At 41.0% G+C, this 12,126-nt stretch overlaps 1 protein-coding gene across 9 annotated transcripts in view; it reads right to left on the bottom strand.

The window, feature by feature from the left end:
• Positions 1-928: 928 nt before the first annotated feature.
• ARFIP1 (ADP ribosylation factor interacting protein 1) overlaps positions 929-12,126 on the bottom strand; it is a 137,504-nt gene continuing 126,306 nt past the window's right edge. For all 9 annotated transcript variants that reach the window (XM_027513461.1, XM_027513465.1, XM_027513466.1 and 6 more), the window contains one exon: positions 929-2,788. In XM_027513461.1, the coding sequence (XP_027369262.1) occupies positions 2,633-2,788 (156 nt within the window). In that variant the 3' untranslated portion in view covers positions 929-2,632. The remainder of the gene's footprint in view (positions 2,789-12,126) is intronic.

Genomic DNA, 12,126 nt, shown 5'->3' with positions numbered 1-12,126 from the left:
ATAAAATGATGCTCTGCTGATTATATGCATGATGTCCTTTTATGTGTGCTGGCTTTAAAAAATATGCTAAACAGGCACATGTGTAAAATTGGCGAAATCTTTCTTGAAAGACAACTGGCAATGCATAATAAACTCATACACTTTGTGAGGGCTCATATTCACTTTACGAATCTAACCTAAGGTAATAACCTGGTTTGCGTGTGTGTGAAAGGATATTCAAACTAGAGCCTATAATACAAACAACTGGTAACTAAAGTATCTAACATCAGAGGGAGTTAAGGGGTCCCATGCAGTACTTAATGATTTGGGAAGTTATCCTCAATTTTTGAGATTTTCTTCTAATTTTTTTCCTCTTAATACAATGAATATGAGTTGCTTTCCTAACAAAGTAAATAAACCACTGGCTAATATGTTAATCTGGCTACCCTGGTGGCTCAGTGGTAAAGAATCTGCCTGCCAATGCAGAAGAGGAGGGTTCAGTCCCTGGGTCAGAAAGATCCCCTGGAGAAGGAAATGGCAACTCACTCCTGTACTCTTGCCTGGGAAACACCATGGACAGAGGAGCTTGGTGGGCTACAGTCCGTGGGGTCACAAAACAGTCAGATACGACTGATACAATCAAACAACATATTAATCCACTTATTTCTTTGGCACATGTACTCACTACTTAACATTACTGAAAATTTCAGTTTCTTCTGAAAATGAGATGATTTCATTACTGAGCTACGCTGAAGTATGTAAGAGTGGACACGTTCTGCTCCCAGCAGAGTCCCACTGAGGGAAGAGTAACTTACTGAAATAACACAATCTAAGGGATAGAAGCACCGTTTTCTGGTCATTGTCACTGTTTCCAAAGGCAAATCACACGGCCTCTTTTTTTCCAAATAGTTGTTTCTTATTCTGAATTATGAAGAGGCAGAGAGAGAGATGAGGTACTGCAGCAAACACTTTTAATAAGAATACAAAATTCACACCAGAGGCACATTCTGGGGAATGTAAATGAACTATCACAAGTAGTAATTCTGCTGGAAGAATAAAATAAGGCTCTCTCAGAGTACAAATATACAGGAGGGAATGATGTAAAATAGGTTTATGATTTACAGTCACATTACATACACTGTGTTAAGCACTGAAAACAAGCATATTAATTAAAAAGCCAGCTAAATGGCATTTGAACATATATAACAAATCTTACAGTCCATGAAGTTCTGGTATAACAGTAATTTTAAGTACTTCATTTCAACACAAAAGAAATGAACAGGTGAAGAGATGCATCTCAAGATATTAATTTATGACAAAAATCAAGAGAACTTATACTGAAAAAGGGTTACATTACTGATAAAATCACACAGAAGGCCATAAAACAAGACCAACAGTGCTGAGCAACTGAAACAGTACTGGCCTTTCCAGCCCCCGTCTACTTGCTCCCACCACACGGACCCACGTTACTTTTCCTTTACTCAGGGCAAACAAGTCCTCCGTCTTCCCCTTTCACAAAAAGAACAAAGAAAATCCAAATGGCAAATTCAAAAGTTGATTTCTCCATAAACCTTAAATGTGCTCAATGAATATAAAGAAATTCAACATTTATACACAGTGCTCCTTTCCAAGGAAACAGACACATCAAACATTATCTGAAAGGGGCTTCTTTATGGATTTATGTACATTGGTTGAATGAGAATTACTGTATCTGAGAAGGCACATATCTGTGATTTAAGGCTTAACCGGTATTGTTACATATGGAAGTCAATGAAAGCTGTCTAGGAATTCACTTCTGTCAAAATGGAATTTACCCAAAAACTAGCTTTCTAATAAGCACAGATTTCCACTCTAGAAACCATTGAGAATTTCTACTCCCAGATCCATCTGTCAAAAAAATTCTCTCAATCAGGTTTCATTATGAATCAAAAGAAATTGCTAACAGAACCGCTCCATGACTTTGGGTGATGCAAATTCTTAAGTTCAAAAGCCTCAAAGAAATGACAGTGTGATTCCTGCGTCTTCAAGAAAAATTCTAAACAAAATTACAATGGTACAGATTCATTTTTAAAAAGGTATCTGCCACAACTCCACAAGCCAATCAGGCATTCATCAGAGCTGCCGCCTCTGTGTGGGTGCTGCAGGAACACCATATAATATTACTCTGCAAAATAGTCTCTTTTTCTCTTTAAGACAATACATGAAAGACTCTCTTAAAGATGTTTAATATATTCTTATATAAAATATCTGATGTTGATACAAATCATGTAAACCTTCCTTTGGAAAAGTTACAACTGGTCCTCATTTGCAGGACCAAAAACCTTGAATTTTTATCTTGTCAGTGCAAATCTGTATTAGGTGTTTTCAAACTACAGAAATAGCCATCAACCCTCACAATACAAAAGGATTTCTCAAAAAGGGAGATTATTGTGTTCAGGTTATAGAAATTACGTTTACATTAAAACCACCCACCTTCGCATCAAATTTAACAGCTCAATTGTTAAAGTATGAAAAAGGGAAAAATTAAAGCTGTTTGTGCAAGAATCACTACAATGGTTGTCACCCCTTCCCTCTTCCCCCAATTCTGCTTAATTCTTACTAGGTTTGTTTAGAAATATAACAATGTGACTTTCTCTTTGTCTCCAGGTGGATTTTACTGTTCTTCAAGCCAAGATGGGGCGTCAACTCCAGGGGTTTTCAATTTGATATGGAACTGTTTAAGTGTCTGTTCAAGCTGCTTCTGATTCCCAGCAAAGTAAGCGGCAATGGCATTGTGAAAAAGGACCAGCTGATTGTGTAATACTTTAACCTGTGAACAGAGGAGAGTTGTAAGACCGAGCGTTAACACCAATGATAATAAAACATAAGGTGGTTTGTTACATGCCTTAATGAAAGAGTGTATCTCTCCTGAGGAAATGTTGTTTTGACGAAGTATATCACATACCCTAACTGTACACTGCTTTGCGAAGTCACCGAGCCTTTCATAGCTTTTTAACTTCCCTGAAGGGAACAGATCAGCTTAATAAGACGCTAACCATATTCAAACATTACTGAGCATACCTTAATTTAAAAGTATCAGTAGGTCCCTCTTTAAGTATGTTCAAAGTCAAAGAAGCAAAATTATAGATAAATAACTGTCTGTGCCAAGTATGGACATCATTAAGGCTACACTTTAAGTGAAAACTGAGTATTTAAAAGGCTGGATACTTTTAAATACTGCTGTTCTCTGCAAAGATTGAAGAAGTGATGGCAAGAGCCGCCCCGAAAGGCAATTTACTGAAAAGTTCAAATACCCCTCAGTTATTTTCAACTGCTTATTACTTCAAATGATATGAGTATGTTTTAACCAGGTAACACTATTTCTATGACTCTTCTATTTAAAGGTACCAGCAAAATGTCACAAAGATATTATGAACGAAGTATTTCCTCAAGTCTTATTTATAAGTGCAAACTGTTCAACAATAAAGTATAAAATTTACCCATCCAATGCAATATTCACTAAAACTGCACTTTTAATAATATTTTTAATGATGTAAAAACATCTGCTATATTATGCTAAGTGAAAAAACAGGATATAACATATGATAAGACATCTGTATTCACTATTAACACACATGCATAGTCTCTGGCCATTTCTCTATGTACCTCTATAAAGGAAAACACTTAATATGTTTATATTGGACAGTTTTGATTTGTAAAGCCTTTATTTTTAAGATTAAAATATTGTAAAAATGGCATATGCTCAAAATTATAAAGTCTCCACTCTGCATTTATTCCTCTCCTTCCCACCCAAGAGAATTACTGTCAGCATTTTATTGTGTGCCCATTGAGAAATTTTCTAGGGTTATATACAATATTTAAAAACATAAATGGACTGTATTATGCACACTTAGGGCTTCCCTTGTGGCTTAGAAGGTAAAGAATCTGCCTGTGATTCAGGAGACCCAGGTTTGATCCTTGGGTGGGGAAGATCCCCTGGAGAAGAGAATGGCTACCCACGCAAGTATTCTTGCCTGGAAAATCAGTGGACAGAGGAGCCTGGCAGGCTGCAGTCCATGGGGTCGCAAAGAGTTGGACACAACAGATTAACTAACAGTTTCACTTTCTATACACACTTTCAGTAACAGATTTTTACTTAAAGCATCTTAGAAAACTTTTTATTTCATTCACTTATTCATTCAACAGAGATTAAGTACCTTTTAAATGCCAGGTACTATTTTAGGAGATACAGAAAAACATTCCTTCCCTCCCAAGCTTACATTCTTTTTTTTTTTTAATTGGAGGCTAATTACTTCACAATATTGTAGTGGTTCTGCCATACATTGACATGAATCAGCCATGGGTGTACATGTGTTCCCTATCCTGAACCCCCGTCCCACCTCCCTCCCCATCCCACCCCTTAGGGTCATCCCAGTGCACCAGCCCTGAGCACCGTCTCGTGCATCAAACCTGGACTGGTGATCTGTTTCACATATGGTAATATATATGTTTCAGTGCTATTCTCTCAAACCATCCCCCCCTCGCCTTCTCCCACAGAGTCCAAAAGTCTGTTCTTAACATCTGTATCTCTTTTGCTGTCTCACATATAGGGTCATCGTTACCATCTTTCTAACTTCCATATATATGCATTAATATACTGTATTGGTGTTTTTCTGACTTACTTCACTCTGTATATAGGCTCCGGTTTCATCCACCTCACTAGAACTGATTCAAATGCATTCTTCCAAGCTTACATTCTTAAGGGATTGGGAAGGTAGGAGGCAGGTAAGAAACAAAATAAGTACTGACCCCAGGGAATGAATAGCTCAAGCCTTGAGAAGAAGATGGGTTAACATGCAGGGCATCTGAAGCTGCCGATTCAACTGAAGTTGTTTAAAAAAATAAAAGGAATTTGTTTCCTTTTTTTCTGACAAAGATAAGAAGGTTTCTGGCAAGGAGATAGTTTAACAGGGCCGGATAGCATGAAATGATGACAACTAAAAAAATACCTTGAATTCATCTGGTCAGAAATGTAAGGCCTGCAACCTTCCTAAATGAAAGGCTTTGGTACCAGGTGTCAGGACAACACAAAACCTTTACCACTGTGTACCAGGCCCTGCACTAGGGATACAAGAACACAAGGAGGACTGAAGCGGAGGGCAGCAGCGGATGATGCTAATGATAAACGGGCAGTAAAAGTACATCTTGTTAACTTAAAGGCACTTGTGGGGAGAAGAGGGTTTTTTTCCAGAAAGCTTGAACAAGAACATTGGGATGGCAGAACCTGGCCCTCTGGTTCTGAGACAAGGGGGACGTTGACGGACCTCCACTCAGGGGCAACTATTCAGGAGACAGTATGATCACAGGAAGCGCAGGCTCCTAGAAGGCAACTGGGCTTCTCTGGTGGCTCAGACGGTAAAGAAGCCACCTGCAATGCAGGAGACTCTGGTTCAATTTCTGGGTGAGGAAAATCCCCTGTAGAAGGGATAAGGTACCCACTCCAGTATTCTTGCCTGGAGAATCCCCAAGGACAGAGAACCTGGCGGGCTACAGCCCATGGGGTTGCAAAGAGTTGGACACGACTGAGTGCCCAAGCACACAGAAGGCAATGAGGAGGTGAGCAAAGTATACTGTTATAATTAACTTACAACAATGGCTCCAATCAGCCCTCTCAATCCACACCCTTGGGGAGGCTTCTACAGTGACAATGAGCTTAGCCTGTAAAACCTGGAAAATGAGGCCTAATAAACAAGTGCCAGCCATGTGGGATCACGGCTGTTGCAGTGTGAGGAAGCCCCGTTCAGCCTCCGTTCTGGATGAAAGCCCACAGCGATGGAGGTCCAATGGTTCCAGCTGCTCCCAGAGCCCAGGGGACCTTCCAGCTGAAAGCCACCAGGCAACTGTGGGAAGTAACAGAGCTCTAGGTCACCAAGTTGTGGGTGTTTTTGTTAGGCAGCAAAAGAGGTACATCATGAAAAAGGTTAAGAGTGTGCTCTCCTAGGAATTAACAAGGGTTAGAAAACACAGTGAAAAGGAGGAAAATCAGAGGCAGAACGATAGTCCTAGGAGGAGGAAAAGCTAATAATAATAAGCAGGGTGGTTGCGATACATGAGAGAAACTACGAGAGAAAGCAGCTGTGGAGCAGATACTCAAACAAGGAAGGCAAAACTGATATGGACAGAACAGCGAAGTGACACAGGTAGCTGTGATCCCAACAGGGGATCACAAACAGAGGGAAACCCAGGGAACTTCGGGAGACCACGGTAAGTTAATGATCGCTCAAGGAAGCTCTCTGAACAGCGTGGAACACAGCAGCTTGCTTAACCATAAAAGCACGAGATATGCCCCCGGTCATTAAGCGAAAGAAAAAATGCTACCATCCTTCTGCTGATGTGAACAAGTACTATGGTAATTACAGTTTGACCTCGTAGGGTCAGACGCTCTCCTGCAGGGTACTATGGGGGGGTTAGGGACGTAAGCCTGAGGTCTACTGAAGAAGGCAGTCTACCCCCCGCCCCTGCTTGCCTGCGATTATAAAAATGCAGCTGCTTAATTCTGGGGCACAGGCCTCTTGACTCCCCGACTGCATCTCTCACAAGCATCCTCTATCGATACACCTACTACTTCTTGCCTGTCACTTTGCCTCTCACTGGATTCCCTCTGCGCTGAGACACAAAGAACCTGAGCCTCAGTAAGTCCAGTCACCAGGTGAGCGATTCTAAAAGAACATGGGTTCAAGTCCCAATCTGAGTTACACGGTTTCAAAACTGCTACTAACCAGCCTAAAGACCTAAGTGCAGTTTATGAGTAAATGGAATACGGATTCTTTGAGAACTTTTATTTCCAATTTTCTGGTCAGACTTGCATTAGGTATAGTCGGTACTGGGCACAGCCTCCCCAAATCTGTATTTGTTATTCATTTAGATCCTTAGTAAAACATCCCTATTACTAGTACTGTTCTTCCATAGAAATTACCAGAAGGAGCTCTGGACTCAGGCAGCATGTGTGCCAGGCCCGGCTGCCCCACCGTGCAGTGGTACCGGGCACAGGGTCCTTCTAACTTCACTGGCCAAGGTCCTCACCTGTCCATTAGGGCTGCCGTTACCGAGAACTGCGCTCGCCGTGCTGTGGAAGGCTAAATGAGAGATACTACCTAGTACACTGCCCGACACAGAGTGAGGACTTACTCCTCCGACTGCAGGGGAATCTAAATTCACCTATTTGACGGTTTAAACCTCCACACGACGTTGATTTTTTTTAGTGAGATAAAATTTCCTTTATTTAGAACCCACTGATTTGGAACTTGTAAGAAGTACGAGTATGATCCTGTGATTTATAACAATACATACATACTTTGTTTTGGTCCCATTCTAGGCACAGAGCTCCTAAAACCTGTTAATCTCCTAAGTGATAAGAGCCAAGGAGGCATCTTTAGTTGTAATATTTGGTCTCCAGTTTGGTTCCTGAAACAGTCCCAGAGCTATTAAAGGTGAAAGGAGTCTCTTTTGTTATTCACAACAAGCACTTTTCAACCACAACAGCCTTTATATTAATACGGTTCCTGGAAAGCCCCTAGATAACCATTGCTTGAAACTGGTTGCCAAGGGAACTAAACTGTGATTAGGTGGGAATTTTCACCCTCACCCCCCAACCTCTGGACAATTATTTAATCAGCCGTGCCCACGCAATGAAGACTGTGTGAAAATCCCTACAGCAGCCGGTCTGGGCGCATCCACAAACAAGAAGGGTGGTGCCCTCCAAACCCCATGGGCACAGGAGCCGGTGTTCAGAGCCCTTCCAGACCTTGCCCGATGGACGTCTCCATCTTTAATACTTCCGTAATGAACCGGTGAGGTAATAAGTCAATTGCTTCCTGAGCTCTGTGAGCTGCTCAAACAAATGACTGAGGCTCCTGAGGGGGCTGTGGGAACCACTTTTTAGCTGACCAGTCAGAAGCACAGGTGACGCCCCAGAGTTTCCAACTGTGTGGTGCTGAGGCGGGGGCCACAGGGTCAGAAGGCAACTGAATTTCAGGACACCCAGCTAGTGTCCAGAAAATCAGAGAACTGTCTGTGTGGAAGAAAAAAACCCACATACAACTGATGTTAGAAAAGTGTTGTAAGTGAAACAAGAATCAGAGCTTTTTACTTTTCAAAGGTAGAAAGTGATGTGAAGTTTACCCAAACACAGTGAAAAAAAGGTGTACGCTAAGCAAATAAACTTTGTCAACAGGAGTGCGTGGACACAACTGGTTTACCACACTGCCTGCCTTGACAAGGCCTTCAGTCCAAGCGCAGAGATGCTGTAGAAGGAATTCCTCTGCCTGATGGATCACCTCAGAAGAGCCTCTAAGGGTCCCTCTATAACCCCAGGATTCTGCACTTCTGAAATGAACATGTTTTTCAAGCACCAAGAAGGCACTTAATTTCTTCCTAACTATCCTTTCACTTTTCCTTTCATGCATTGAGTAGGAAATGGCAACCCACTCCAGTGTTCTTGCCTAGAGAATCCCAGGGATGGGGGAGCCTGGTGGGCTGCCATCTATGGGGTCACACAGAGTCCGACACGACTGAAGTGACTTAGCATAGCATAGCATCCTTTGGTTAACAACATTCAAGTTAACAGTATTACATTAAAAATTTGTTTAAACATTCTTAATACAGACTTTAATTAATCCATATTGATCTCATTTTCTATGTCTAGATTAGTTTTTGCATGGCAACCACTTTTAAAACAAGCTTTAAAATGAAAACTGATTTGTCTAAGTATCTACTAAGATAAGGTCAAATTATTAAAGTTATAACCTGGGTTTACCTTACAAGAATGGAGTTTGATTTCAGGACCAAATCTTTTCCCTGTAAGCCACTAGAATCAATGAAAACTGTTGTTGTTTTGTCGCTAAGTCATGTCTGAGTCTTTTGCAACCCCATGGACTCAGCCTGCCAGGCTCCTCTGTCCCTGGGAGCTCCCAGGCAAGAATCCTAGAGTGGGCTGCCATTTCCTTCTCCAGGGGATCTTCCCGACCCAGGGATAGAACCTGCGTCTCCCACACTGGCAGACGGGTTCTTTACCACTAAGTCACCAGGAATGCCACAATGAAAATCACAGCTAGAAAAAAGAGGTAAAACAAAACATTACAGGCTAGCTCTCATTTGATTCCTATTTATGTAAAAATGTTTTCTAAAACTGGCCTGGTCTCAGTCACCTCTGCCAGTGTGACTGCGTTTTAGGTCTCTTCTGGAGAACAGACTGTCAAGGACTGGTCAGAGGAGCGCTCTGAGGGCAGCATACTGGGACAGAAGGGCGGGAGGCGTCCAGATGACCTTAGGTATCAAAGAACTCCTTAAAGATAAACAAGCGCAAGTTATGAAGAAGAGACTGTTAGATTCAATTGCTTGAAAATTTGGAATTCCTATTCACCCAAAGACAGTGAAAATATACAAGCTACAAAGTGGGGAAGGGGTCTGCATTACAGGCTCTGACAAAGGGCACATATGCAGAGAACGTGAAGGCCTCCCACACACCAACACCCCAGTCAAAAAGAGCGGGTAACACGGGTGTGCACTGTACAGAAGAGGAAACAGAAGTGGCCAATTAAATCTGAAAAGACATCAGCCTCGCAAGAAAACAGGAAAATGCACATTAAGACTGATGTGAGATGCTATTTTTTAATCTTCTACCTTAGCAAAACTTAATAGCAATTCTTGTACACTGCCAATTGGTGTATAAATTTGTACAACTACTTTTGAAAACAGTTTGGCATTAACCAGTAAAATTAAAGATGCATATACCCTATGGAATAGCAATTTTACTCATAAAAACATGCCCTATAAAAACTTGCACGTGTTCCACGAGACACGGGGCTTTCCTGACAGCTCAGATGGCAAAGAATCCGCCTGCAATGCAGGAGACCTGGGTTCAGTCCCTGGGTTGGGAAGATCCCCTGGAGGAGGGCACGGCAACCCACTCCCATATCTTGCCTAGAGAATTCCATGGACAGAGAAGCCTGGCAGGCTACAGTCCATAGGGTTGTAAAGAGTTGAACACGGCTGAATGACAAACACTTTAACATGAGACGGGCACAAATACGTTCATAACAACACTGTTTTTAGCATAAAAATACAAGAAAACAACCCTAAATTTGTAATTACAGTAAAACCGATAAACTACAATTTCCTTACGCAATGGGGATACTATTAATATACAGGTGTGAAAATAAATGATCTCGAGCTCCATGCATCAACATGGACGGCTCTCAGGAAGATCAGAGAGAACAAACAGAACGCTCCCAGCAGGATGCCATTTACATAAAGTTCAGAAACACACGTAACGGAATGAGACATTCACATGTAGTAAAACTATTCAGAAAACCAACGACGACAATAAGGAAAACTCGGAACAAGGGTTATAGAGGGAGCAGATGAGGGAAAATGAGATACGGGAAAGCAACAAGGAGGCGTCAGAAGGACTGACAGCTTTGTTTCTTAACCCGGGTAGCAGGAAAGTGGCTGCTATCTGTTGTCATCACTATTTATATCTTGCCTGTATGTTGAAACATTCCTTTGAATGTGTTTAACATTTTTTATTATTAAAATAAAGGAAAGGTTAAAAAAGATAGTGTCTCCACTTTATATTCAGAGGAAAAAAATATTGCACCTAAAATGCTACTTACATTCATTCACTCAGTAAATATTACCAGGGTCTGGTCTAGGGGCTGGAATGCAAGCAAGCAACAAAACAGACAATTCTCAAAAAGCTTGTATTCTATTGAGGGAATAATGAGAAATACAATCAGTAGAGTATACAGTACGTCAGATGATGACACTTGTTACAAAAAAAACAAAGCAGCAAAGGAGAATATGAGCTGTGTGTACCGGAGAGGTGTTGCAATGTAAGAGGAAGGCTAATCATATGAAAAGATACATGCAGTGATCAATACAGCACTATTCACAATAGCCAAGACCTGGAATCAACCTAACGTCCATCAACACAGGGATGGGTAAAGAAGGTGTGGTACACGTATACAATGGGATATTACTATTATTCAGCCATAAAAAGAAATGAAAGAGTGCTATTTGCAGTAACATGGACGGACCTGGAGATTATCATACTAAGTGAAATCAGACAAGACAAATATAACTCACTATAACCCATGTGGAATCTATTTTTCAAAAAACAACACAAAAGATACATATTCACTTACAAAACAGAAATAAACTCACAGATTTTGAAAATAAACTTATAGTTACCAAAGGGGAAACATGGGAGGGAAGGATAAATTAGGAGCTCAGGATTAACATACACACCATACTATATATAGAATATCTAGGTAATCAACAAGGATCTACTGTATAGCACAGGAAACTCTACTCAATAATCTGTAATAACCTATGTGGGAAAACAATCTAAAAAAGAATGAGTATATGTCTATGTATAACTGAGTCATTTTCTGTATACCTGAAACTAACAACAAATTTAAAAAAAGAAACAAAAAAAATGAAGGCCAGAAGAGGTCTCACTAAGGTGACATTTGAATAAAGACCTAAAGTAAAGGAGAAAGTAAAGAAAGTAAAGTAAAGAAAGGAGAGGAAAAAGAAGAGGAGAGTGAAAAAGTTGGTCTAAAACTCAACATTCAGAAAACTAAGGTCATGGCATCTGGTCCCATCACTTCATGTCGAATAGACGGGGAAATAATGGAAACAGCGAGAGACTTTATTTTCTCGGGCTCCAGAATCACTGCAGATGGTGACTGCAGCCATGAAATTAAAAGATGCTTGCTCCTTGGAAGACAAGCTATGACCAATCTAGATAGCATATTAAAAAGCAGAGACATTACTTTGCCAACAAAGATCCATCTAGTCAAAGCTATGGTTTTTCCAGTAGTCATGTATGCATGTGAGAGTTGAACTATAAAGAAAGCTGTGCGCTGAAGAATTGATGCTTTTGAACTGTGGTGTTGGAGAAGACTCTTGAGAGTCCCTTGCACTGCAATGAGATCCAACCAGTCCATCCAAAAGGAAATCAAGCCTGAATATTCATTGGAAGGACTGACACTGAAGCTGAAACTCCAATACTTTGGCCACCTGATGCGAAGCACCGACTCATTAGAAAAGACCCTGATGCTGGGAAAGACTGAAGGCAGGAGAAGAAGGGGATGACAGAGGATG

The sequence above is a fragment of the Bos indicus x Bos taurus genome, chromosome 17, assembly GCF_003369695.1.
Source record: "Bos indicus x Bos taurus breed Angus x Brahman F1 hybrid chromosome 17, Bos_hybrid_MaternalHap_v2.0, whole genome shotgun sequence".
Classification (NCBI taxonomy): Eukaryota; Metazoa; Chordata; class Mammalia; order Artiodactyla; family Bovidae; genus Bos; species Bos indicus x Bos taurus.
This window is presented reverse-complemented; position numbering and strand designations above follow the sequence as displayed.